The following is a 24,262-nucleotide window of genomic DNA, read 5'->3' as shown; positions in this document are numbered from 1 at the left end:
TTATCAGGTACAGGCATACGAATGTCATCACTATGAGGGGATCGCACTGAATCAACTGACGTCTGGAGGGTTCTCACAGAGCCTGTTAGAGCATCGATTAAGGCTTTGTGCTGGCCCAGTGCTTGATGAATGTTATCCACCGAAGTGGCAAGCACAGTCAGAGGATCAGCGCGTGATTCCATCGGTTTTGTGGTCTGGCGTTCTGTAACGCTCGGTGAAGCACAGAGAGGTCTGATTACCGGTGATCTGCAGTATCACGGGAAATACAGACGTATACCAGATTATATGTGATCTGCAGTATCACCGATAATCCAATATACTAGCTAACCTCTGGTCACCTGAGTAGAGTGTTGTGATTGGTGCAACAGTAATGCAGAGGACAAGCCTCAGTGCAGCAAGGAGAACTGCACAGATTCCTTCCGCAGGTCTGAGCTCTCCAAGACGGGAGGAGTCAGACTGACAGTGGGAAGGGAAGTCCGAAAGGGACACTCAGGTGGAAGTGTCACTAACAGGACGGGGAACCGCCTCCAATCGTGAGGTCGGTTCTCGAGGTCGGACAAGCCAGGTCGTAAACAGACGGACAGATAAGTACAATATCAGTAGGCAAAGGCGGAGTCAAAGTACAGGCAGGGTTCGGCAACGGGGTGTCAGAAATATCGGGGTACAAAATCAGGAGGCAGAGGCGGAGTCAAAGTACAGGCAGGGTTCAGCAACGGGGTATCAGATATAACGAGGTACAAGGTCAAAGTTCAGGAGGATAGTCGAGGCAGGCAAAGGTCATAACAGATAATCACAATCAAACTAGTACTTTAAGCTATCAACAGAATCTAGCTTAGTGTAGGATTACAGCTCCAGCTGGTCCCGGCACACTAACGGATCTGACTACGGATCTGGGTGCTCCCACATATGTAAACGCATCGCCAGACGGGGAGCAAGTGAACAGCCAGCAGTATATATACTCGACCCTCTTCTCAGCACCTCCCTAAGTGCTGAACCAATGGGAAGAGGAGTCAGAGTCAGCTGACCAGCCTGGTCAGCTGACTAGTCCTTGTAAAAGATAAATTCTTCCTGAGTGTGCGCGCGCGCGTCACTCTAACACCTGAGGGACTACGAGTCCCAGCCCCAGCAGCCACCCTCTGCGGAGTCTCCGCAGCGGGGACATGCGCGCCGACCGCCGCGTCCAATGCGGCGGTGACCCGGCGCTCTGCCTGCCTCTCCACGGGGACAACCGCCTCATGCTGGGAGGAGGCGGCTGCCTCCCCGTGTGCGCGGCCACTGAACGCGGAAAGAGCCGCCGACCGCGTTTTCTCACACTGACATACTCCAGTCTCTATCTCCCCACCCACCCAACCCTATCCCCCTTCTATCCTTCTGACTGACCATCCCCCTAGGTTGCAAGTCTGAGTCATTAAACTGTGTGGACAAAGTGATGTTCACCTGTAATGTATGCTTATATAATTTCATACATTACGCAAGTTATAAGATTTTGTTTACTCAAGTTTCTGTACCCTCTTGGTACGAAGACATTCCGAGAGAACTCTCTCGCAAGAGTGTCTTCACCTTGTTTCTGTTGGAATATTCGATGATTGAAAAAGTTTATCTGTTTAACTTGTTTATTGTAATAGTTGATAATTGTACCAAATTGCTACGTGGAATTGTTTGTAAATTTGAAAATCCACAATAAAAATCTATTTACAAAAAAAAAAAGTAAGTGAAAAGCTGGCGATATATATCGCCCATCCAGTACCGAGTCTTGTACATACCCCCCCCCCCCCCCTTTGCCTCAACCCGGAGGAAGTGAAGGCACCTTGGGAAACCATTTCAATTCAATTCAATTCAATTCACTTTATTGTCATTGTGTAACACAACGAAATTACTTTTCATGACAACCCCACGGTGCATATAGGGAACATAGTGATAGTAACAAGGAAGAGAAGAAATTATACAAGTATGCCAGGTATTACAGATGTTTAAACAATTTGTACACCGTGTTAGAGAATTAGAGAAAAGACGCCTTAGAGGAGATCTAATTAACATGTATAAATACATCAGAGGGCAATATAATAGCTTGGCGGATGAGCTTTTTGTCCCTAGGCCTTCTCAAAGGACTAGAGGACATGATCTGCGCATGGAGGAAAAACGTTTTAGCCATTTATTTAGGAAAGGGTTCTTTACAGTAAGAGTGATTAAGATGTGGAATGCATTGCCACAGGAAGTCGTTATGGCAAACTCTATACCTGCATTTAAAGGGGGCTTAGATGCTTTCCTTGCGTTGAATGACATCCATGGCTACAATTACTAGGTAATGCCAATGATGTTGATCCAGGGATTTTATCTGATTGCCATCTGGAGTCGGGAAGGAATTTTTACCTTGTAAGGGTTTTTTCGCCTTCCTCTGGATCAACAGGGATATGTGAGGGAGCAGGCTGGTGTTGTACTTTGTACTGGTTGAACTCGATGGACGTATGTCTTTTTTCAACCAAAGTAACTATGTAACTATGTGTTAATTATTTCAGAGAGGATTCAGTGTTTGATCACGTTTGCTATATGCATAGAAGTGGTTCAGATGGCTGATGTCCTGCAGCTTTTTTGTCATGTGCATGAAACGGCAATAAATGTCAACAGGTTTTATATATGAGTGCCTGCCTATGTTTTCTCCTGTGAAAGAGGATTCAGTGTGTACACGGGAGAGGGCATCAGCATTTTGATGCAGTCTCTCGGTCTATGTTCTACCATGACGCTGAACTCCTGGAGAGCAAGGAACCATCTGGTCACCCTGGCATTGGTGTGTTTAATTTTTTTCATCCATGTCAGTGGAGCATGATCAGAGACAAGGCGAAATTTTCTGCCTAGCAGAAAATACCTCAGGAAGTCAAGAGCCCATTTTAAGGCTAAACATTCCCGCTCCACGACTGCGTAATTTCTCTCCGCTGCTGTCAACTTTCGACTAAGGAAAACAACGGGATGTTCTTCCCCATTGATTTCCTGTGACAGGACTACACTCAGTCCTACATCAGATGCGTTCGTCTAGACAATGAATTCCCGGGAAAAGTCTGGAGCTACAAGTACTGGGTGCTGACATAATTCAGACTTTAACTTCTGGAAGGAGTATTCTGCACCTTCATTCCATTTCACCATGACTGATTTGCGACCTTTTGTCAAATCAGTCAAAGGGCAGCCAGAGTGGCAAAGTTGGGTACGAACCGCCAGTAGTACCCAACAATGCCTAAAAATGCCATTACCTGTCTCTTTGTAAGTGGGCGGGGCCAGCTCTGTATGGCTTCAATTTTGTTAAGCTGAGGCTTCACTAAACCCCTACCAACAGTGTACCCCAAGTACTTAGCTTCCTTCATCCCGATGGCACACTTCTCAGGGTTTACTGTGAAACCCCGTGACCTAAGGGAGTCTAAGACGACTGCCTGTACCCTGGGCAGGTGAGAATTCCAATCTGTGCTGAAAATGACTATGTCATCAAGATAGATGGAAGTGTACTTTATAATTATATAATTAATTTATCCATAGCCCTTTGAAAGGTGGCTGGGGCGGTATGCAAACCAAAAGGCATCCTCTTATACTGAAAAAGGCCATCCAGGGTGGAAAACGTGGTTTTCTCCCTAGCTCCTGGGGTTAGGGGTACTTGCCAGTACCCCTTTGTTAAATCTAGAGTGGTAATGAACTGGGCTGGACATAGCTTCTCTATCAGTTCATCTACCCGGGGCATGGGGTTGGCATCAAACTTTTAAACCTCATTCAGTTTTTGTAAATCATTGCAAAATCGCAGAGTTCTGCGATTTCGCTTTGGGACCAATACAATTGGACTTGACCACTCACTCTGCGATTCCTCAATGATGTCCAATTGCAGCATCTTTTTTATCTCATCCAAGATAGCCTTCCTGCGGACTTCTGGGATGCGGTAAGGCTTGACAAATGCCTTCACACCAGCTCAGTAATGATGTCATGCTCAATGTCATGAGTAATACCTGGTAATTCTGAGAAAACTCCCCTTTTTCTCTGTAAGAACTCTTTAACCTGTTGAACTTGAGGAATGGACAACGTGGCTGACCCTTTTATATGTTCCAGCCCAACTTTGGGCTCAGTGCTTGTAATCGCCAGGGCAGGCTCTGGTTCCCAATCTCTCCAAGGCTTCAACAAATTCACATGGTAGGGGGGCGTGGCGAGCTGGCCTGATGGATGGACGCTGCCTGAGCCAGCTCTGCACAGCCGACGGAGAACCACCTCAGGAGCTCCCACAACGAGTCCGCGGCCATACTAAGATGGCGGGCAATACAGCTTCAGAGGCGCGAAAGTCGCGAGGGACCAAATCCACCGCACAAGACTCTGGAGATGAAAGCACATCCCAATCCTCACAGTCTGGCTTGAAGGACCAGGACGCCTCATTACTGCACAAAATCAAAGCATTGCTGCAACGGGAACTACACAGAGAGCTTGACTCCGCTACAACCAAACTAGCTGCACACTTCAGTCGTGAGCTAACCAAACTGGGGAGCCGAGTAGAGGAGAACGAGGAAAGAATTGATAACATAATGTCACGTACCTGGAGTTATGGAGACCGTTATGCTGAGGGCAGCAACTCCTGCAACTTACCAACCAAAGGCCCTGAGCTGGGAACAGGGTACTCTGGTTGGCACGGGGCAGAAGTGCTCGCAGAACCAGTAGTTGGAGTAAACCGGAACTGGAGACTTCCGCAGGACGGGTCTGGTACTGCAATGACCCGTACACCAGTGTTGGTCTTGACACGCAGATCCTGTAGTTGGTAGACAGGAGAGCAGATCCGTGAACAGGCCGGGGTTGGTAACAGAGCGGGTAGTCAGACAAGCAGGGTTCGGCAACAGAGCGGGTTCTCAGACAGTCAAGGTTCGGCAGCAGAGCGGGTAGTCGTACGTAGCAAGGGTCAAAGCCAGAGCGGATAGTCAGACAAGCCAAGGTCAGCATGGAGCAGGATCAGTATACAGGAAGACAGAATGTCATGTCACGGGAACCAAACTAGCTGCAATACTACAGCACAGAGGTCTGGGCTCTCCAGGCTTAAATAGGCCTTTTGGCGCGCACCGCGCAACGTGCGCACGGCGTAGCGCGCGGCGCAATGTGCTGCGCGCGCGGGGCGCAACGTGCTATGGAATGAAGTGCACCATTTTTGTCAATCGATCCACCACCACAAAAATTGTATTTGAACCTTCCGCATTTGGTAATTCTACAGTGAAGTCCATAGAAATTGAGTGCCATGGTCTAGGAGGAACAGGCAGAGGATCCAACAACCCCCATGGTTTAAGCTTCGAACCCTTACTCCGATTACAAACCTGACAAGACTTAACATATTTCTCACAGTCTTTTCGCAGAGCTGGCCACCAAAAAAGTGCACCAAATTAATTCCCATGTCTTTGCACTGCCAAAATGCACAGTCCACTGATGGTCATGATATAGTTTGCACACTTCCCGTCGATGATCCTCAGGCACGAAGATCCTATTCTTAAAGAGCCACAAACCATCCTTGGCCACCAACTGTGCTTTAATTTTCTCTGTTGGATCTGAAGAATTCCGACGAAGTTGCTTCATCAGATCGGGTTGTATCAATAGAAAGTTCTGTTTGGAAAGAACAGTGTCCATTACAGGTGATGTATCATCTTCAGGAAACATGCGAGACAGCGCATCCGGCTTAATATTTCTTGAACCAGGTCGATATGTGATATGAAACGAAAATCTTGAAAAAAAAAGTGCCCATCTCACCTGTCTGGGGTTGAGTCTCTTTGCCGTCTTCAGGTACTCCAGGTTCCTATGATCCGTGTAAATCAGTATATCTTGGGATGCTCCTTCTAATAAATACCTCCATTCCTCTAAGGCATACTTGATAGCCAGTAACTCCCTGTCCCCCATGTCATAGTTCCTTTCCGCGTCAGACAATTTCTTAGAGAAGAATGCTATGGGATGAAGCACGGCTTTTTCACCTGATCTTTGAGATAAGATTGCACCCACTGCCGAGTCTGAAGTGCCCACCTCAAGAATGTATGGTAACACTGGGTCAGGGTGTCTGAGAATGGATGCAGAAGAAAATAATTTTTTGAGCTTTTCAAAGGCACACTGGGCTTCAGCAGTCCATTTAAACGGAATGTATTGCCGGGTTAGACTTGTAATGGGTAAGATGATGGCAGAAAAATTCCTAATAAACTTCCTGTAGAAATTTGCAAACCCTACAAATCTTTGAACTGCTTTCCGGTTGACGGGAGCTGACCACTGCAGAATGGCTTGGACCTTCTGTGGATCCATGGTGAACCCCTCAGCAGAAATAATGAGCCCCAAAAATTGAATTGTATGTTGTTCGAACTCACATTTCTCGGCCTTCGCATACAGACTATGCAAATGTAATCGTTCCAGTACCTGACAGACTTGTTTCCTATGTTCTTCCAAAGATGCTGAAAAAATCAAGATGTTGTCCAAGTAGACTACTAAAAAGTGATCGATAAATTCCCTTAGTACATCATTAATGAAGTGCTGAAAAGTGGCCGGTGCCTTCCAGAGCCCAAAGGGCATGACCAGATATTCGTAATGACCGTAGTGTGATCTGAAGGCGGTCTTCCATTCATCTCCTTCCCTTATTCTTACTAGATTATAGGCCCCTCTGAGATCCAGCTTTGTAAAGATCTTAGCATCACGTAGTTTCTGAAATAGTTCTGGCATCAGTGGTAAAGGGTACCTATTCTTGATCGTGACTTTGTTCAATTCCCTGTAATCGATGCAAGGTCTGAGAGTCCCATCCTTTTTCTGTAAAAAAGATTCCAGCACCAGCAGAGGACTTTGAAGGTCGAATGAAGCCTTTCCTTACATTTTTCTCGATGTATTCTCTCAACACCTCCTGTTCTGGCTCTGACAGAGGAAACATTCGGCTGAAAGGGATGGCTGAACCAGGAAGTAAGTCGATTGGACAATCGTATGGCCGGTGAGGAGGTAGTAAGTCTGCTTTCTTCTTATCAAAAACGTCAAGGAAGGCATGGTATTGTTCAGGTATGACTTCTTGTAAAGAAGTTGTACAAAGAAGAGTACCTACTGACCTTACCGCTCCCTTATACAACTCTTGTCACAGTAGGTAGAGGGAAAAGATATGGTGCCAGAAGACCAGTTAATAGCAGGGTTATGCGCCTGAAGCCATGGTAATCCTAAAATGATGGGATGTAGAGGTGACGTAAGGAGATCCAATGTTAGCTGTTCCTCATGTAACCCTTGAATAGTGGTGGCTATAGGTATTGTCTCCCAGATGACAGGTCCAGAGCTGACTTCACTACCGTCAGGTAGGTGAATGAGGAGGGGATTCTTCTTATACTGCATAGGAATTTGATGAGTGGTAGCAAATGTAATATCCATAAAGCAACTACATGCGCCGGAGTCGATGATGGCTGAAACTTCAAGGTTTCCTCCGGTTAACTGAAAAGAAACAGGGACAGAGAAATGATTAGAGGCTGGTCGGATAATCTGGAAATTACCTACAGGACGTATCCATGGCGCTTGCTTCTTACCAGGCATACGAACCGGGCATGCTTCTAGGAAATGGCCTGCTGCACCACAATAGAAACATAAGTTTCCTTGACGTCTTCTCTGTCTTTCTTCTGGAGGAAGACGAGGGCGGATTACACCGATCTGCATTGGCTCAGGCTGATCCGGCTGATCTTCGGTTGTCACAGGAGCAGGAGAGCTAGTAGGGAAGGAAGGTACCCAGTTGAAACGTGGATTACGCTCACTGGCCCTTTCCAACTGGCGTTCCCGGAACCGCCTGTCAATTTGAACTGCCGCAGTGATTAATAATTCCAGAGTAGCGGGAGCATCAGCTCTAGACAGTTCATCCTTGATATGGGCTGCAAGTCCCTTCCGGTATTGATATCTTAAAGCAGAATCATTCCAGTCCGTGTCGGCCGCCCAACCCACCGTCCGACGACCTTGACGTATGTAACCTAATGCGGTCTCAGCAGTAGCACCGCGCTGCGGGTCATCATATAAAACGGCCATAGCCTCGAACAGGGTCTCCGAAGTTGCTAGGGACGCATGCTTCTGATCCATGAGATTATGGGCCCATGCTTGGGGTTCACCCTGAAGTAAGGAAATGATGAGTCCCACCTTGATTTCCTCTGAGAAGTAAGTGCGAGGTTGCAGGCTAAAATATAATTGGCAGGAGTGACGGAAGGCACGGAATTTAGTTCTGTCTCCAGAAAAATGTTCAGGCATGAGTACACGTGGCTCAGGAGGAGGTGTTGCAGCTGGAGGTGCAGGAGCTGTATTGTTGACTGGGGGAGGGTTAGTTACTGGAGATGGTACCCCGGCTGCAGTTAGTGCACCAACTCTTCCTTCCAGGCGTAAGTGACTGGTCTGTAGTTCCTTAATGGCATCAGTCAGGGCTGCCATTTGTTCATATAAGGTAGTCAGAACCTTCGCTGCCTCAGTGGTCTCCATGTCGTGGCTGTAGTATTCTGTCATGTACCTGGAGTTATGGAGACCGTTATGCTGAGGGCAGCAACTCCTGCAACTTACCAACCAAAGGCCCTGAGCTGGGAACAGGGTACTCTGGTTGGCACGGGGCAGAAGTGCTCGCAGAACCAGTAGTTGGAGTAAACCGGAACTGGAGACTTCCGCAGGACAGGTCTGGTACTGCAATGACCCGTACACCAGTGTTGGTCTTGACACACAGATCCTGTAGTTGGTAGACAGGAGAGCAGATCCGTGAACAGGCCGGAGTCGGTAACAGAGCGGGTAGTCAGACAAGCAGGGTTCGGCAACAGAGTGGGTTCTCAGACGGGCAAGGTTCAGCAGCAGAGCGGGTAGCAAGGGTCAAAGCCAGAGCGGATAGTCAGACAAGCCAAGGTCAGCATGGAGCAGGATCAGTATACAGGCAGACAGAATGTCAGGTCACGGGAACCAAACTAGCTGCAATACTACAACACAGAGGTCTGGGCTCTCCAGGCTTAAATAGGCCTTTTGGCGCGCACCGCGCGCACGGCGTAGCGCGTCACGTGCGCACGGCGCAATGTGCTGCGCGCGCATGCGCAAACACAACGCACACAAACAAGGAAGATGCATAAAACAGATGTACTTGCGCGCGCGCGTGCACGGCCCTCACACCAACGCCTTTCGGCGCCAATGCTCACGCCACACAATGCAACGCGCACCGGCGAGCACCGACAGACCACCCCGCAAAGAGGCCCGCCGGGACCCCCCAGGATGCCTGCCAGCATCCGCATGTGCCAGCCGCCTCGCCTGGACAGGTAACTGACCGTGACACATAACCACAGTTATTGAAGCCCACGAGCAAGATATCGCAACTGTGAAAGTTGACGTAGCCACTTCCAAAGCAGACCTCGCGGAGGCACTTCTCCGTCAAGAAGACGCAGAGAACAGGGCGCGGAGAGGCAATCTCCGTATCAGAGGCCTACCTGAGGACATAGAAGATCTTACATCAACTGCTGCAGCCCTCTTTCAGGAACTAACTCCATCTCTTCCAGTAGAGCGGTTGGAATTTGATAGAATTCACAGAGCCCTTGGCCCGAAGCACCCGGGTGGCCCACCTTATGACATTGTTATAGCTTTTACATATTACAGAACGAAAGAGGCCATCTTGAAAGCCGCATGGGAGAAGAAAGACCTCGAGTTTCAAACACACCCGTACAAGATCTTCCCTGATGTGGCGCAATCCACTCTGCTGAAAAGGAAAGCCATGAAGCGTTAAACTAATACCCTTATCTCGCAGGGTAATTAATTAAGTACAAATGGGGTCATCCATTTAAACTGACCTTTCTGCTTAATGGTCGAACACACAATGCCGTTACACCTGATGATGCGCAGCAGCTGTTCAAAAAGCTCAAGCTGATCCTTCCAGCAGCAAGACCTGGCCGCTCTCCTCCAGCAGGCTCACAGGGGTCACAGAGATCATCCTCTGCTCGGTCGGAATGGAAGAGAGTGCCTTCCCAAAAATCGCCACCACGAGATCCTTCTCCAGCCCACAACGACGGCTCCTGGACCCTCATGGCCGTCATAACCTATTGGGCGATGATTCCTCCTGCATCTTGGATAGAGCTATGTCTCTCCATGCTTCCTGACATGCAATCCTCCCATGCCTGTATTCAGACGAACCCATAGTCTCAGCAGGACACCTAACTGTAAGTACTGTTTCCTTCTTCTCTGCCATACGCTCTAATAGAACCCACCATCCTAAATGCATCTGGGGGAAATTGTCCCCAGAAGAACGCCCTACTGAAGAAGACTGTGCCATCAGCAATTTCCCTATGTTCTTTTAGATCGGGGACCTCTCTGTCGGGTTACTATATATCCTCACTAGGAGTGACCACCATTCATATTTCCCTATGTTCCTACAGATCTGGGACTCTCTTGTCGAATCCCACTCATGGCAACCCAGTCACTAAATTACCCTACTTCACTCAGGGACATCTGTTTTGCCCCATGTTGCATTAATCACTTGTTTACTGCCTCACTATACGTGGAAGATTACCCACCATGAAGACACCCTTGCCCTAAACCTTTAGGGTGGAACTTACTGCACTTGTTTAATGTTTTGGACACTAGGAAAGATCCAGAGTTCAAAAGGCATTGGGCTCTTGGCTCCAACAGCCCTTTCTGTGTGTATCTCACCTATGATATTCCCATGTTCCAGTAGATCGGAACACTCTATAATACTTACTAAGATGCTATATCCACTCGGATGGCATTCCACCCTTCTCATACTAAGCCCACCTCGGGTTATGGATTGCATTTTAAGTGGAAGATTACCCACCGTGAAGAAAACTCCAGTGATTTCCCAGTGTGAGCTGCTATCTTGCTATATTATGTTGCACTTGTTTATTCCAGGTTCTAGGTTATTAGTCATATTATTACTTCACTATATGTTTACCACTGTTTATTACAAGCCGGCCTATAGCGCTCATTGCCCTGAGTTAGTCATTCTCTTTACCGCCTGCTGTCCAGGCTTATAGAGCACACTATTCCCTGCTACTACTATGTAATGCCCGGACAGTGACAAACCCTGCCGAATGTGCTTTAGGCTATAACTGGCTCTTTGCAGCCCTTCAAAGTGCCATGATGACTATACGTTGTGTTATAAGTTTAAGGTCGACACTGGCTACTGTACCCAGCTGGAGAGTAGTGCAATATGTACTGTTACTAAAGCAGTGTTCTCCCCAGAATTTTTTTCCAGCCGGGTGGCGTGAAAAAGTAGCCGGGTGGGTTGCAACCAGGGGAAAGCAGGGCTGGCAACTCTGCTTACAGCATAGGACATCCCTGTACCTCCTATCACGTCCTTTGCAACCCCTATTATGGCCCATGCATTCCTGCACCCCCTATCACATCACATTCATCCCTGCACCCCCTATCACGTCCCATGCATTACTGCACTCCCTATCACCATGCGTCCCTTCACCCCCATTACTCTCACCTAATACTTTACTGCAGCTCCACCTATCTCCCAATAGACAACTCAAACAATACTATTACCTTATAACATAGGTTATTGCACTCTCAGACACATTTCATGCAATACTGTACCACTATCACACATTTCACATATTACTGCACTTCAGTATGCTCCCTTACATCACCCGCCACACTCCACATGATTGCACCGACCTACAGCTTATTAGTGATCACATCCCATCACCCTTCTTACAGCACATACATTGCAGCATTACTACAACCATTCTATTTATAAATACACAACCATTCTATGATTCTTACACCCTGCAGTATAGGGTACCCCTCTGCCCTGATCCAGTATGCTTGCACTTTAACACCGCTTCCTCCCCTTAACCATACCTCCCAACTTTTTGAGATGAGGAAGAGGGACACTTAAGCCATGCCCCTGCCACACCCCCATCACAACCCTATTCATGCATACCATAAAGATTTCATAAGAAAAATACGTTGTTTTATAATTCAAACCACTCTTGTCCTTTTTATCCTGGTTCATTTTCCTTCATGTTCCTCATGTTTCATAGTAACATTTTACCATTTTAACATTATCAATTTAAAGGATGGGAATAAATTTTACAGTCAAACACATTTTTAGTCGAGAGATATATAGATAGATAGATAGATAGATAGATAGATATATTTACATAGAGAGAGGGACAGGGCTCCCAAAGAGGAACAGGTGGGAGCTATTTCCCAATGTCACCCCCTCCCCCTGCTCACCCCATTGGCAGCCGCGAGGATGAGCTGAATGGCCTCCTTGAAGTAGTAGCGCTTGTCCACAGCAACCTGTCCTGCCGCTCTGCTGGAACGTTGTGACCCACTTCCTCAGCCCGCTGATGCCCGGCTTCTGATCGCAGTACGGCTTCACGCTGAGTATCTTCACAGCCATGATCAGCTGCGAGGAGTATACACGTGCTGCAGGCAGCCCAGGGGAGCCACTGGCCAGGCCACTGTACGGACGGGAGGGTGGGTGTACTGAAGGGGACCGGAGGATGTGCTCCCTAGTTCCGGTTGCGCTTCCTGCCTGTAGAGTTCTGTCCGATCTTCAGATCGCTGCCGCAGGGATATGGGAGAGAAGTGATGTGCAGTAATGCGCTATATGATGCAGCGCAGCCGGAACTAGGGAGCACATCCTCCGGTCCCCTCCAGTACTCTCACCCACCCTCCCGTCCATACAGTGGCCTGGCCAGTGGCTCCCCTGGGCTGCCTGCAGCACGTGTATACTCCTCGCAGCCGATCATGGCTGTGAAGATACTCAGCGTGAAGCCGTACTGCGATCAGAAGCCGGGCATCAGCGGGCTACGGAAGTGGGTCACAACGTTCCAGCAGAGCGGCAGGACAGGGTGCTGTGGACAAGCGCTACTACTTCAAGGAGGCTGCCGCTGCTCTTAAGATATGACAACTCTACAGGCGCCAGGAGGGCAGCGCAGCCTGAACTAGGGATTGCAATTCAGAGGGAGACCCGCTCTATGCGAGCAGACGGCAGCGTACATAAGCATGTGATGCGGGCGGGCCTTGGAGCACCCGGGCGGGGTTTCAAAACAGCCGGGCGGCCCGCCCACTTAATAGGTCCTGGGGAGAACACTGCTAAAGTATGTGATGGGCTCATCATCACATGGCCACGCTACCAACTATGCAGGCGAAACTATGTAATGATGCCCCCACTTTGTCTTATGCTACTACACTGATTGTTGCACCTAACTGGGGAATACCACACTATTTACAGTTTACTGTTATTAAAGTTCAGGATGGGCTCATCGTTGCAGGGTCACGTTACTAACTTCGTCCCTTTCCCACTTTACGTGAGCGCGGCTGTGCGATGATGCCCCCACTCTTGTCTTATGCTACCATACTAACTACGGTACCCAAATGGGTAATACGTTACTTTTATATAATTCACTGTTACTAAAGTTGGTCATGCCTTTAACTTTGCTCCTCTCCCACTTTATGTAAGTAGAGCTATGTAGAGTTGTGTTTTAATATCCCTACCTGGTTTCATGCTACCCTGAGGGTCCATTTAATTCTCATGTTTGTCCTTTGACCACTTCGGGTGGTTTGTAGCTATTATAGCTTTAGCTCTTTTCCGCTATAAAGTTGGATGTTTTATTAACCCTGTAGATGTCCCCGCAATGTGCTCACCTGCCGTACTCCAAGTCCAGATTTTAACTCTCCCTTACATCACATGGGCGATGCCATACATGGTTTTTGCAGGACAGCTTCTCACCCATAGGCCGCACACAATCTTTTGGTCCTAAAAGGGGAAACCCCCCCCCCCCCTATGCGATTAAGCTAGACGCAGCCCAGTCCCTTAGGATGCTCCCTAACTCAGACGCATCGCCAGCAAACTCACCTTTTACAATGGCAATTTTCGCCCCTGCGCGCTACCCGGGTATGGCATCACCCATCCGATTAGGCAAATTAGAAACTACAAACTGGTCACTCTCCCCTCCCTATCACAGGTGTTTTTTGGTGTCTACTTTAACCTCTTAATGCTTCCTCAAGAGCTTCCCCTGGTCTGCTTCTCTCGGGTTACACCACACCCTGAACAACACGACCTAGATCTGTTTCAAAAAAGGCCTACCGTTCCATTGCGAGAAAGAGATTGCAGACCCTGAAGGTAGATATTTGCTGTTAGTTGGTCAGTTATATGATCAAGAATTAACGATAGTGAATTACTATGTCCCCAACTCACGCCAGGAACAGTTATTCAGGCACTTGTTGCAGGTAGTATCTCACCACAAAGAAGGAACTGCCATAATAGCTGGTGACACTAACATGGCCCTGGATCACAATTTAGACAGATACCGGCACATTACTCAATCACAATCCTTGCATACGCCCCCACGACCCCTAGGCCCCAAAACAGTGCAGCAATTTGCTGAATACACTCTAATAGACATGGAGGGAACTCCACCCACTTTCACGAGACTACACCTTCTATTCTAACGCCCACAACAGTTTCAGTCGAATAGACCACTTTTTTGTACCCCAGTCAATCATTCCAAATGTCACAGAAACCAAAATTCTTACAGTATCATGGTATGATCACTCTCCGATCACATTAACATGTCACTCATTTATACCGAGAGGAACTAACCGCACCTGGAGGCATAAGGACTCTCTTCTCTCTCAACAAGTACACTCAGATCGGATTAGGCAACACCTCACGCACTTCTTCTCTGAAAATCAGGGATCAGTTTCTTTTCCATACACCCTATGGGAAGCACACAAAGCAATGATGAGAGGCCATCTTATAAGTCTAGCATCCTCACTTAAGCGACTCCTTAAGGTTAAAGAAGCACAGGCCAAATTAGACCTCTTTGAGGCGCAATGGAAAATCAACCCTTCCGTAGCCAATAGGACTCTAAGGAACAAGGCTAGAACTGAGCTTGATCTCCTACTAAGTGAACAGGTAGAAAAACAACTCCGTTGGAGATGACAATTCTACTACTTTTATGCCAATAAACCTCTAACTCCCCTAGCCCGTAGACTAAAAAACAGACCTCCTGCCACACCCGTCCACAGGATCCGTACACAGGGTGGTACGGTTACAGCTAACCCTAAGACTACCACTGATATCTTCTCCTCCTTCCTCTCCAAACTTTACACGCAATCATCACCCTTCCCTAGGGAGATAGCTGAAGGCTTCTTTTCAAGCCTTCTGCTGCCCTCCCTCCCACAGCCCAGTATTGAGGCCCTCAACTTAGAGATCTCAACCCTGGATGTTCTACAAGTAATTAAGTCCTTAAAACCAAATAAAACTCCGGGGCCGGATGGATTTTCAGGCACGTACTATCGCAAATACGCAGACCTTCTGGCTCCTACTTTGGCGTCCTGCTTTAATGCTTTACGCGACGGCATAGCACCCCCAACCTCTATGCTACAGGCTACAGTTTCAATGATACCAAAGACTGAGCAACCAATCCTACAAGCCCATCAATTTCGCCCCATCTCTCTTATCAACGCGGACCTTAAAATTTTAGGGAAAATTCTAGCACAAAGACTAAACTCTTTCCTCCCTCAGATCATCCACAAAGACCAAGTAGGATTTGTGCCGGGCAGACAAGCCAGTGACAACACCAGGCGAGCAGTACATCTCATTCATTTTCAACGCTCCCGTAATATACCAGGCTTATTCTTATCATTAAACGTATACAAGGCTTTTGATACCCTTTCATGGGATTACCTAGAATACACCTTGACCAAATGGGGCTTTGGCCTCCACTTCCTTAACTGGATTAAGATGCTCTACTCTTCTCCCACAGCCAATGTCAGGTACACTGGTCATGCTTCAAAATACTTCCAAATTAACATGGTAGATTTGGTATGGCTTCCATTTCCCTGGTTGGTGTACCCGATAGTTTACTTCTCCTACTTTTTCTACCACCTCAAATGGCCCTTGCCACTTGGCCAGGAACTTGCTCTCCACAGTGGGTATTAAGACGGCCACTCGGTCTCCCACTTGAAACTGACGAACTCTGGCCGACCTATTAAATACCCTCCTCTGGAGATGCTCCCTGACCAAGGGCATCACTTTATCAATCCTGTCATGCATTAATGAGACATGTTCCACAACAGTCTTATGTGGAGTGACCTCGTTCTCCTAAGTCTCCTTTACTATGTCGAGCAATCCATGGGGTCTTCGTCCGTACAGCAACTCGAATGGTGAAAACCCAGTGGATTGGCAGGAGTGACGGAAGGCACGGAATTTAGTTCTGTCTCCAGAAAAATGTTCAGGCATGAGTACACGTGGCTCAGGAGGAGGTGTTGCAGCTGGAGGTGCAGGAGCTGTATTGTTGACTGGGGGAGGGTTAGTTACTGGAGATGGTACCCCGGCTGCAGTTAGTGCACCAACTCTTCCTTCCAGGCGTAAGTGACTGGTCTGTAGTTCCTTAATGGCATCAGTCAGGGCTGCCATTTGTTCATATAAGGTAGTCAGAACCTTCGCTGCCTCAGTGGTCTCCATGTCGTGGCTGTAGTATTCTGTCATGTACCTGGAGTTATGGAGACCGTTATGCTGAGGGCAGCAACTCCTGCAACTTACCAACCAAAGGCCCTGAGCTGGGAACAGGGTACTCTGGTTGGCACGGGGCAGAAGTGCTCGCAGAACCAGTAGTTGGAGTAAACCGGAACTGGAGACTTCCGCAGGACAGGTCTGGTACTGCAATGACCCGTACACCAGTGTTGGTCTTGACACACAGATCCTGTAGTTGGTAGACAGGAGAGCAGATCCGTGAACAGGCCGGAGTCGGTAACAGAGCGGGTAGTCAGACAAGCAGGGTTCGGCAACAGAGCGGGTTCTCAGACGGGCAAGGTTCAGCAGCAGAGCGGGTAGCAAGGGTCAAAGCCAGAGCGGATAGTCAGACAAGCCAAGGTCAGCATGGAGCAGGATCAGTATACAGGCAGACAGAATGTCAGGTCACGGGAACCAAACTAGCTGCAATACTACAACACAGAGGTCTGGGCTCTCCAGGCTTAAATAGGCCTTTTGGCGCGCACCGCGCGCACAGCGTAGCGCGTCACGCGCGCACGGCGCAATGTGCTGCGCGCGCATGCGCAAACACAACGCACACAAACAAGGAAGATGCATAAAACAGATGTACTTGCGCGCGCGCGTGCACGGCCCTCACACCAACGCCTTTCGGCGCCAATGCTCACGCCACACAATGCAACGCGCACCGGCGAGCACCGACAGACCACCCCGCAAAGAGGCCCGCCGGGACCCCCCAGGATGCCTGCCAGCATCCGCATGTGCCAGCCGCCTCGCCTGGACAGGTAACTGACCGTGACACATAACCACAGTTATTGAAGCCCACGAGCAAGATATCGCAACTGTGAAAGTTGACGTAGCCACTTCCAAAGCAGACCTCGCGGAGGCACTTCTCCGTCAAGAAGACGCAGAGAACAGGGCGCGGAGAGGCAATCTCCGTATCAGAGGCCTACCTGAGGACATAGAAGATCTTACATCAACTGCTACAGCCCTCTTTCAGGAACTAACTCCATCTCTTCCAGTAGAGCGGTTGGAATTTGATAGAATTCACAGAGCCCTTGGCCCGAAGCACCCGGGTGGCCCACCTTATGACATTGTTATAGCTTTTACATATTACAGAACGAAAGAGGCCATCTTGAAAGCCGCATGGGAGAAGAAAGACCTCGAGTTTCAAACACACCCGTACAAGATCTTCCCTGATGTGGCGCAATCCACTCTGCTGAAAAGGAAAGCCATGAAGCGTTAAACTAATACCCTTATCTCGCAGGGTAATTAATTAAGTACAAATGGGGTCATCCATTTAAACTGACCTTTCTGCTTAATGGTCGAACACACAATGCCGTTACACCTGATGATGCGCAGCAGCTGTTCAAAAAGCTCAAGCTGATCCTTCCAGCAGCAAGACCTGGCCGCTCTCCTCCAGCAGGCTCACAGGGGTCACAGAGATCATCCTCTGCTCGGTCGGAATGGAAGAGAGTGCCTTCCCAAAAATCGCCACCACGAGATCCTTCTCCAGCCCACAACGACGGCTCCTGGACCCTCATGGCCGTCATAACCTATTGGGCGATGATTCCTCCTGCATCTTGGATAGAGCTATGTCTCTCCATGCTTCCTGACATGCAATCCTCCCATGCCTGTATTCAGACGAACCCATAGTCTCAGCAGGACACCTAACTGTAAGTACTGTTTCCTTCTTCTCTGCCATACGCTCTAATAGAACCCACCATCCTAAATGCATCTGGGGGAAATTGTCCCCAGAAGAACGCCCTACTGAAGAAGACTGTGCCATCAGCAATTTCCCTATGTTCTTTTAGATCGGGGACCTCTCTGTCGGGTTACTATATATCCTCACTAGGAGTGACCACCATTCATATTTCCCTATGTTCCTACAGATCTGGGACTCTCTTGTCGAATCCCACTCATGGCAACCCAGTCACTAAATTACCCTACTTCACTCAGGGACATCTGTTTTGCCCCATGTTGCATTAATCACTTGTTTACTGCCTCACTATACGTGGAAGATTACCCACCATGAAGACACCCTTGCCCTAAACCTTTAGGGTGGAACTTACTGCACTTGTTTAATGTTTTGGACACTAGGAAAGATCCAGAGTTCAAAAGGCATTGGGCTCTTGGCTCCAACAGCCCTTTCTGTGTGTATCTCACCTATGATATTCCCATGTTCCAGTAGATCGGAACACTCTATAATACTTACTAAGATGCTATATCCACTCGGATGGCATTCCACCCTTCTCATACTAAGCCCACCTCGGGTTATGAATTGCATTTTAAGTGGAAGATTACCCACCGTGAAGAAAACTCCAGTGATTTCCCAGTGTGAGCTGCTATCTTGCTATATTATGTTGCACTTGTTTATTCCAGGTTCTAGGTTATTAGTCATATTATTACTTCACTATATGTTTACCACTGTTTATTACAAGCCGGCCTATAGCGCTCATTGCCCTGAGTTAGTCATTCTCTTTACCGCCTGCTGTCCAGGCTTATAGAGCACACTATTCCCTGCTACTACTATGTAATGCCCGGACAGTGACAAACCCTGCCGAATGTGCTTTAGGCTATAACTGGCTCTTTGCAGCCCTTCAAAGTGCCATGATGACTATACGTTGTGTTATAAGTTTAAGGTCGACACTGGCTACTGTACCCAGCTGGAGAGTAGTGCAATATGTACTGTTACTAAAGTATGTGATGGGCTCATCATCACATGGCCACGCTACCAACTATGCAGGCGAAACTATGTAATGATGCCCCCACTTTGTCTTATGCTACTACACTGATTGTTGCACCTAACTGGGGAATACCACACTATTTACAGTTTACTGTTATTAAAGTTCAGGATGGGCTCATCGTTGCAGGGTCACGTTACTAACTTCGTCCCTTTCCCACTTTACGTGAGCGCGGCTGTGCGATGATGCCCCCACTCTTGTCTTATGCTACCATACTAACTACGGTACCCAAATGGGTAATACGTTACTTTTATATAATTCACTGTTACTAAAGTTGGTCATGCCTTTAACTTTGCTCCTCTCCCACTTTATGTAAGTAGAGCTATGTAGAGTTGTGTTTTAATATCCCTACCTGGTTTCATGCTACCCTGAGGGTCCATTTAATTCTCATGTTTGTCCTTTGACCACTTCGGGTGGTTTGTAGCTAATAATAGCTTTAGCTCTTTTCCGCTATAAAGTTGGATGTTTTATTAACCCTGTAGATGTCCCCGCAATGCGCTCACCTGCCGTACTCCAAGTCCAGATTTTAACTCTCCCTTACATCACATGGGCGATGCCATACATGGTTTTTGCAGGACAGCTTCTCACCCATAGGCCGCACACAATCTTTTGGTCCTAAAAGGGGGAAACCTCCCCCCTATGCGATTAAGCTAGACGCAGCCCAGTCCCTTAGGATGCTCCCTAACTCAGACGCATCGCCAGCAAACCTTTTACAATGGCAATTTTCGCCCCTGCGCGCTACCCGGGTATGGCATCACCCATCCGATTAGGCAAATTAGAAACTACAAACTGGTCACTCTCCCCTCCCTATCACAGGTGTTTTTGGTGTCTACTTTAACCTCTTAATGCTTCCTCAAGAGCTTCCCCTGGTCTGCTTCTCTCGGGTTACACCACACCCTGAACAACACGACCTAGATCTGTTTCAAAAAAGGCCTACCGTTCCATTGCGAGAAAGAGATTGCAGACCCTGAAGGTAGATATTTGCTGTTAGTTGGTCAGTTATATGATCAAGAATTAACGATAGTGAATTACTATGTCCCCAACTCACGCCAGGAACAGTTATTCAGGCACTTGTTGCAGGTAGTATCTCACCACAAAGAAGGAACTGCCATAATAGCTGGTGACACTAACATAGCCCTGGATCACAATTTAGACAGATACCGGCCCATTACTCAATCACAATCCTTGCATACGCCCCCACGACCCCTAGGCCCCAAAACAGTGCAGCAATTTGCTGAATACACTCTAATAGACATGGAGGGAACTCCACCCACTTTCACGAGACTACACCTTCTATTCTAACGCCCACAACAGTTTCAGTCGAATAGACCACTTTTTTGTACCCCAGTCAATCATTCCAAATGTCACAGAAACCAAAATTCTTACAGTATCATGGTATGATCACTCTCCGATCACATTAACATGTCACTCATTTATACCGAGAGGAACTAACCGCACCTGGAGGCATAAGGACTCTCTTCTCTCTCAACAAGTACACTCAGATCGGATTAGGCAACACCTCACGCACTTCTTCTCTGAAAATCAGGGATCAGTTTCTTTTCCATACACCCTATGGGAAGCACACAAAGCAATGATGAGAGGCCATCTTATAAGTCTAGCATCCTCACTTAAGCGACTCCTTAAGGTTAAAGAAGCACAGGCCAAATTAGACCTCTTTGAGGCGCAATGGAAAATCAACCCTTCCGTAGCCAATAGGACTCTAAGGAACAAGGCTAGAACTGAGCTTGATCTCCTACTAAGTGAACAGGTAGAAAAACAACTCCGTTGGAGATGACAATTCTACTACTTTTATGCCAATAAACCTCTAACTCCCCTAGCCCGTAGACTAAAAAACAGACCTCCTGCTACACCCGTCCACAGGATCCGTACACAGGGTGGTACGGTTACAGCTAACCCTAAGACTACCACTGATATCTTCTCCTCCTTCCTCTCCAAACTTTACACGCAATCATCACCCTTCCCTAGGGAGATAGCTGAAGGCTTCTTTTCAAGCCTTCTGCTGCCCTCCCTCCCACAGCCCAGTATTGAGGCCCTCAACTTAGAGATCTCAACCCTGGATGTTCTACAAGTAATTAAGTCCTTAAAACCAAATAAAACTCCGGGGCCGGATGGATTTTCAGGCACGTACTATCGCAAATACGCAGACCTTCTGGCTCCTACTTTGGCGTCCTGCTTTAATGCTTTACGCGACGGCATAGCACCCCCAACCTCTATGCTACAGGCTACAGTTTCAATGATACCAAAGACTGAGCAACCAATCCTACAAGCCCATCAATTTCGCCCCATCTCTCTTATCAACGCGGACCTTAAAATTTTAGGGAAAATTCTAGCACAAAGACTAAACTCTTTCCTCCCTCAGATCATCCACAAAGACCAAGTAGGATTTGTGCCGGGCAGACAAGCCAGTGACAACACCAGGCGAGCAGTACATCTCATTCATTTTCAACGCTCCCGTAATATACCAGGCTTATTCTTATCATTAAACGTATACAAGGCTTTTGATACCCTTTCATGGGATTACCTAGAATACACCTTGACCAAATGGGGCTTTGGCCTCCACTTCCTTAACTGGATTAAGATGCTTTACTCTTCTCCCACAGCCAATGTCAGGTACACTGGTCATGCTTCAAAATACTTCCAAATTAACATGGTAGATTTGGTATGGCTTCCATTTCCCTGGTTGGTGTACCCGATAGTTTACTTCTCCTACTTTTTCTACCACCTCAAATGGCCCTTGCCACTTGGCCAGGAACTTGCTCTCCACAGTGGGTATTAAGACGGCCACTCGGTCTCCCACTTGAAACTGACGAACTCTGGCCGACCTATTAAATACCCTCCTCTGGAGATGCTCCCTGACCAAGGGCATCACTTTATCAATCCTGTCATGCATTAATGAGACATGTTCCACAACAGTCTTATGTGGAGTGACCTCGTTCTCCTAAGTCTCCTTTACTATGTCAAGCAATCCATGGGGTCTTCGTCTGTACAGCAACTCGAATGGTGAAAACCCAGTGGATGCTTGAGAAACCTCTCCTATAAAAAATAACAGGGACAGTAGCAAACAGTCCCAATCCTTACCATCCACTTGCACCACCCTCTTTAACATGGACTTAAGGGTTTTATTAAATCTCTCCACCAATCAGTCTGTCTGTGGGTGAGACAGACGTCCGCAACTGCTTGATTTGGAAAAGCTTGCCATCAACCTAGACACGAAAGGGGTGCCCTGATTAGTAAGGATTTCTTTGGGGAACCCAGTCCTCCTGAACATATGAAATAACTCCTGGGCAATAGTTTTAGAAGCTGTATTCCTCAGGGGTAGTGCTTCTGGGTACCTAGTGGCATAATCCAGTTCCACTAGGATATACTAATGATGTCGAGCTGATTTAACTAGGGGGCCTACTAGGTCCATCGCAATGCGCTCAAAGGGCACCTCAATTATGGGAAGTGGCACTAAGGGGCACGGAAGTGAGACACCTGAGAAGTTAATTGGCATGTTGGGCAGGAAGCACAATACCTCTTAACATCAGCTCTCAACCCTGGTCCGTAGAATCGGTCAGCAATTCTTGCTTCTGTCTTTTCTGCACCTAGGTGTCCCCCCTAATACCTCATTGTGGGCCATTTCCAGGACTATCTTTCGGTAGGGCTGAGGAACCTGACACCAAACAATAGATATAAGTAAGTGGCTTCTGCGCTCCTCTAAATTACACCTTAATTTTAGCACAAATACAGAAATCAATAATAAATACTCCTCTCTAAGTCTGTGTTCCTCAGTTAGTGTGTGATGTGATGGGTCGCTGCACCATGGGGGGTGTAACCACCCTATTCAAACTAAATGCATAAAGGCGAAGTGCTCAATGTCACATCCACATACCCTTAAGCCCCATCTACATGATACGATTCTTTGTACGATTCGATTACGATTCTATTTACGATCCGATTAAATCTGACATGTCCGATCGGTATTCGATTCGATTCAATTCGATTTGCCATTGTTTTGCAATAGCAAATCAAATTGAATCGAATTGAATCCTGATCGGACATGTCGGATTTAATCGGATCGTAAATAGAATCGTAATTGAATCGTACAAAGAATCATATCGTGTAGATGGGGCTTTACACCTATATACGGTATAGTGGTAGTAATCCTCCTGTAAGAGAAAATATGAGCCAGGACCAAAACCTCCAAGTTTCCATACAACATACAGTAGCACAGCACTAAATGTAACAAATGCACAGCATTAACCACCAATAGTCCTCCTATGGAAGGGATATGATATAGAAATGCACAGCATTAACCATTCGTAGTCCTCCTAAAAAGAGAAAACCTGAACAGTATTCTATTGCTTCCTTAACTGTATACTCAAAGAGTCCAGTGAACACCATACTGTCCAAAAGGAGTCCGCTTGTGCCTTGATCCCACTTGGCAGTTTTCATATATAGTGTAAAAGTTAGCTGAAATACTCTTACCAGCAGGTATGGCTAATTAAATCACAGCTCAGCAAATAAGGCACACATGCTTTGCAGGTCCTTGTACTCAGGCTCCCTTCTCCTTAAAGAGACACTGAAGCGAAAAAAAAATTATGATATTATGATTTGTATGTGTAGTACAGCTAAGAAATAAAACATTAAGATCAGATACATCAGTCTAATTGTTTCCAGTACAGGAAGAGTTGAGAAACTCCAGTTGTTATCTCTATGCAAACAAGCCATTAAGCTCTCCGACTAAGTTAGTCATGGAGAGGGCTGTTATCTGACTTTTATTATCTCAACTGTTCCTGGAATATTTACTTTTCCCCCGTTAGAGGAGAGGTCATTACTTCACAGACTGCTCTGAAAGACTCATTTTGAATGCTGAGTGTTGTGTAATCTGCACATATTCTAGAATGATGCAATGTTAGAAAAAACACTATATACCTGAAAATAAAAGGATGAGAATATTTTCTTTGCTGCTAATCTTCTAGTAATTATTCATAGTACACAACCAATTCACTATATCATATTTTTTTTCGCTTCAGTGTCTCTTTAAATG

At 47.3% G+C, this 24,262-nt stretch overlaps 1 protein-coding gene across 13 annotated transcripts in view; it reads left to right on the top strand.

The window, feature by feature from the left end:
* The window catches only part of CTNND2 (catenin delta 2), a 2,713,436-nt gene that overhangs the window by 2,310,492 nt on the left and 378,682 nt on the right, over nucleotides 1–24,262 (top strand). The window contains exon 23 of one of the 13 annotated variants that reach the window (XM_068236441.1): nucleotides 22,822–22,902. The exons of the other annotated variants lie outside the window; for them this stretch is intronic. Within the exon in view, the coding sequence (XP_068092542.1) occupies nucleotides 22,822–22,874 (53 nt within the window). The 3' untranslated portion in view covers nucleotides 22,875–22,902. Of the gene's footprint in view, nucleotides 1–22,821; nucleotides 22,903–24,262 lie in introns of those variants that run through there. 13 annotated transcript variants of the gene reach the window in all.

The sequence above is a fragment of the Hyperolius riggenbachi genome, chromosome 5 (assembly GCF_040937935.1).
Source record: "Hyperolius riggenbachi isolate aHypRig1 chromosome 5, aHypRig1.pri, whole genome shotgun sequence".
NCBI lineage: Eukaryota > Metazoa > Chordata > Amphibia > Anura > Hyperoliidae > Hyperolius > Hyperolius riggenbachi.
The sequence above is the reverse complement of the archived record's forward strand: the minus strand, read 5'-3'. Positions and strand labels throughout refer to the sequence as shown.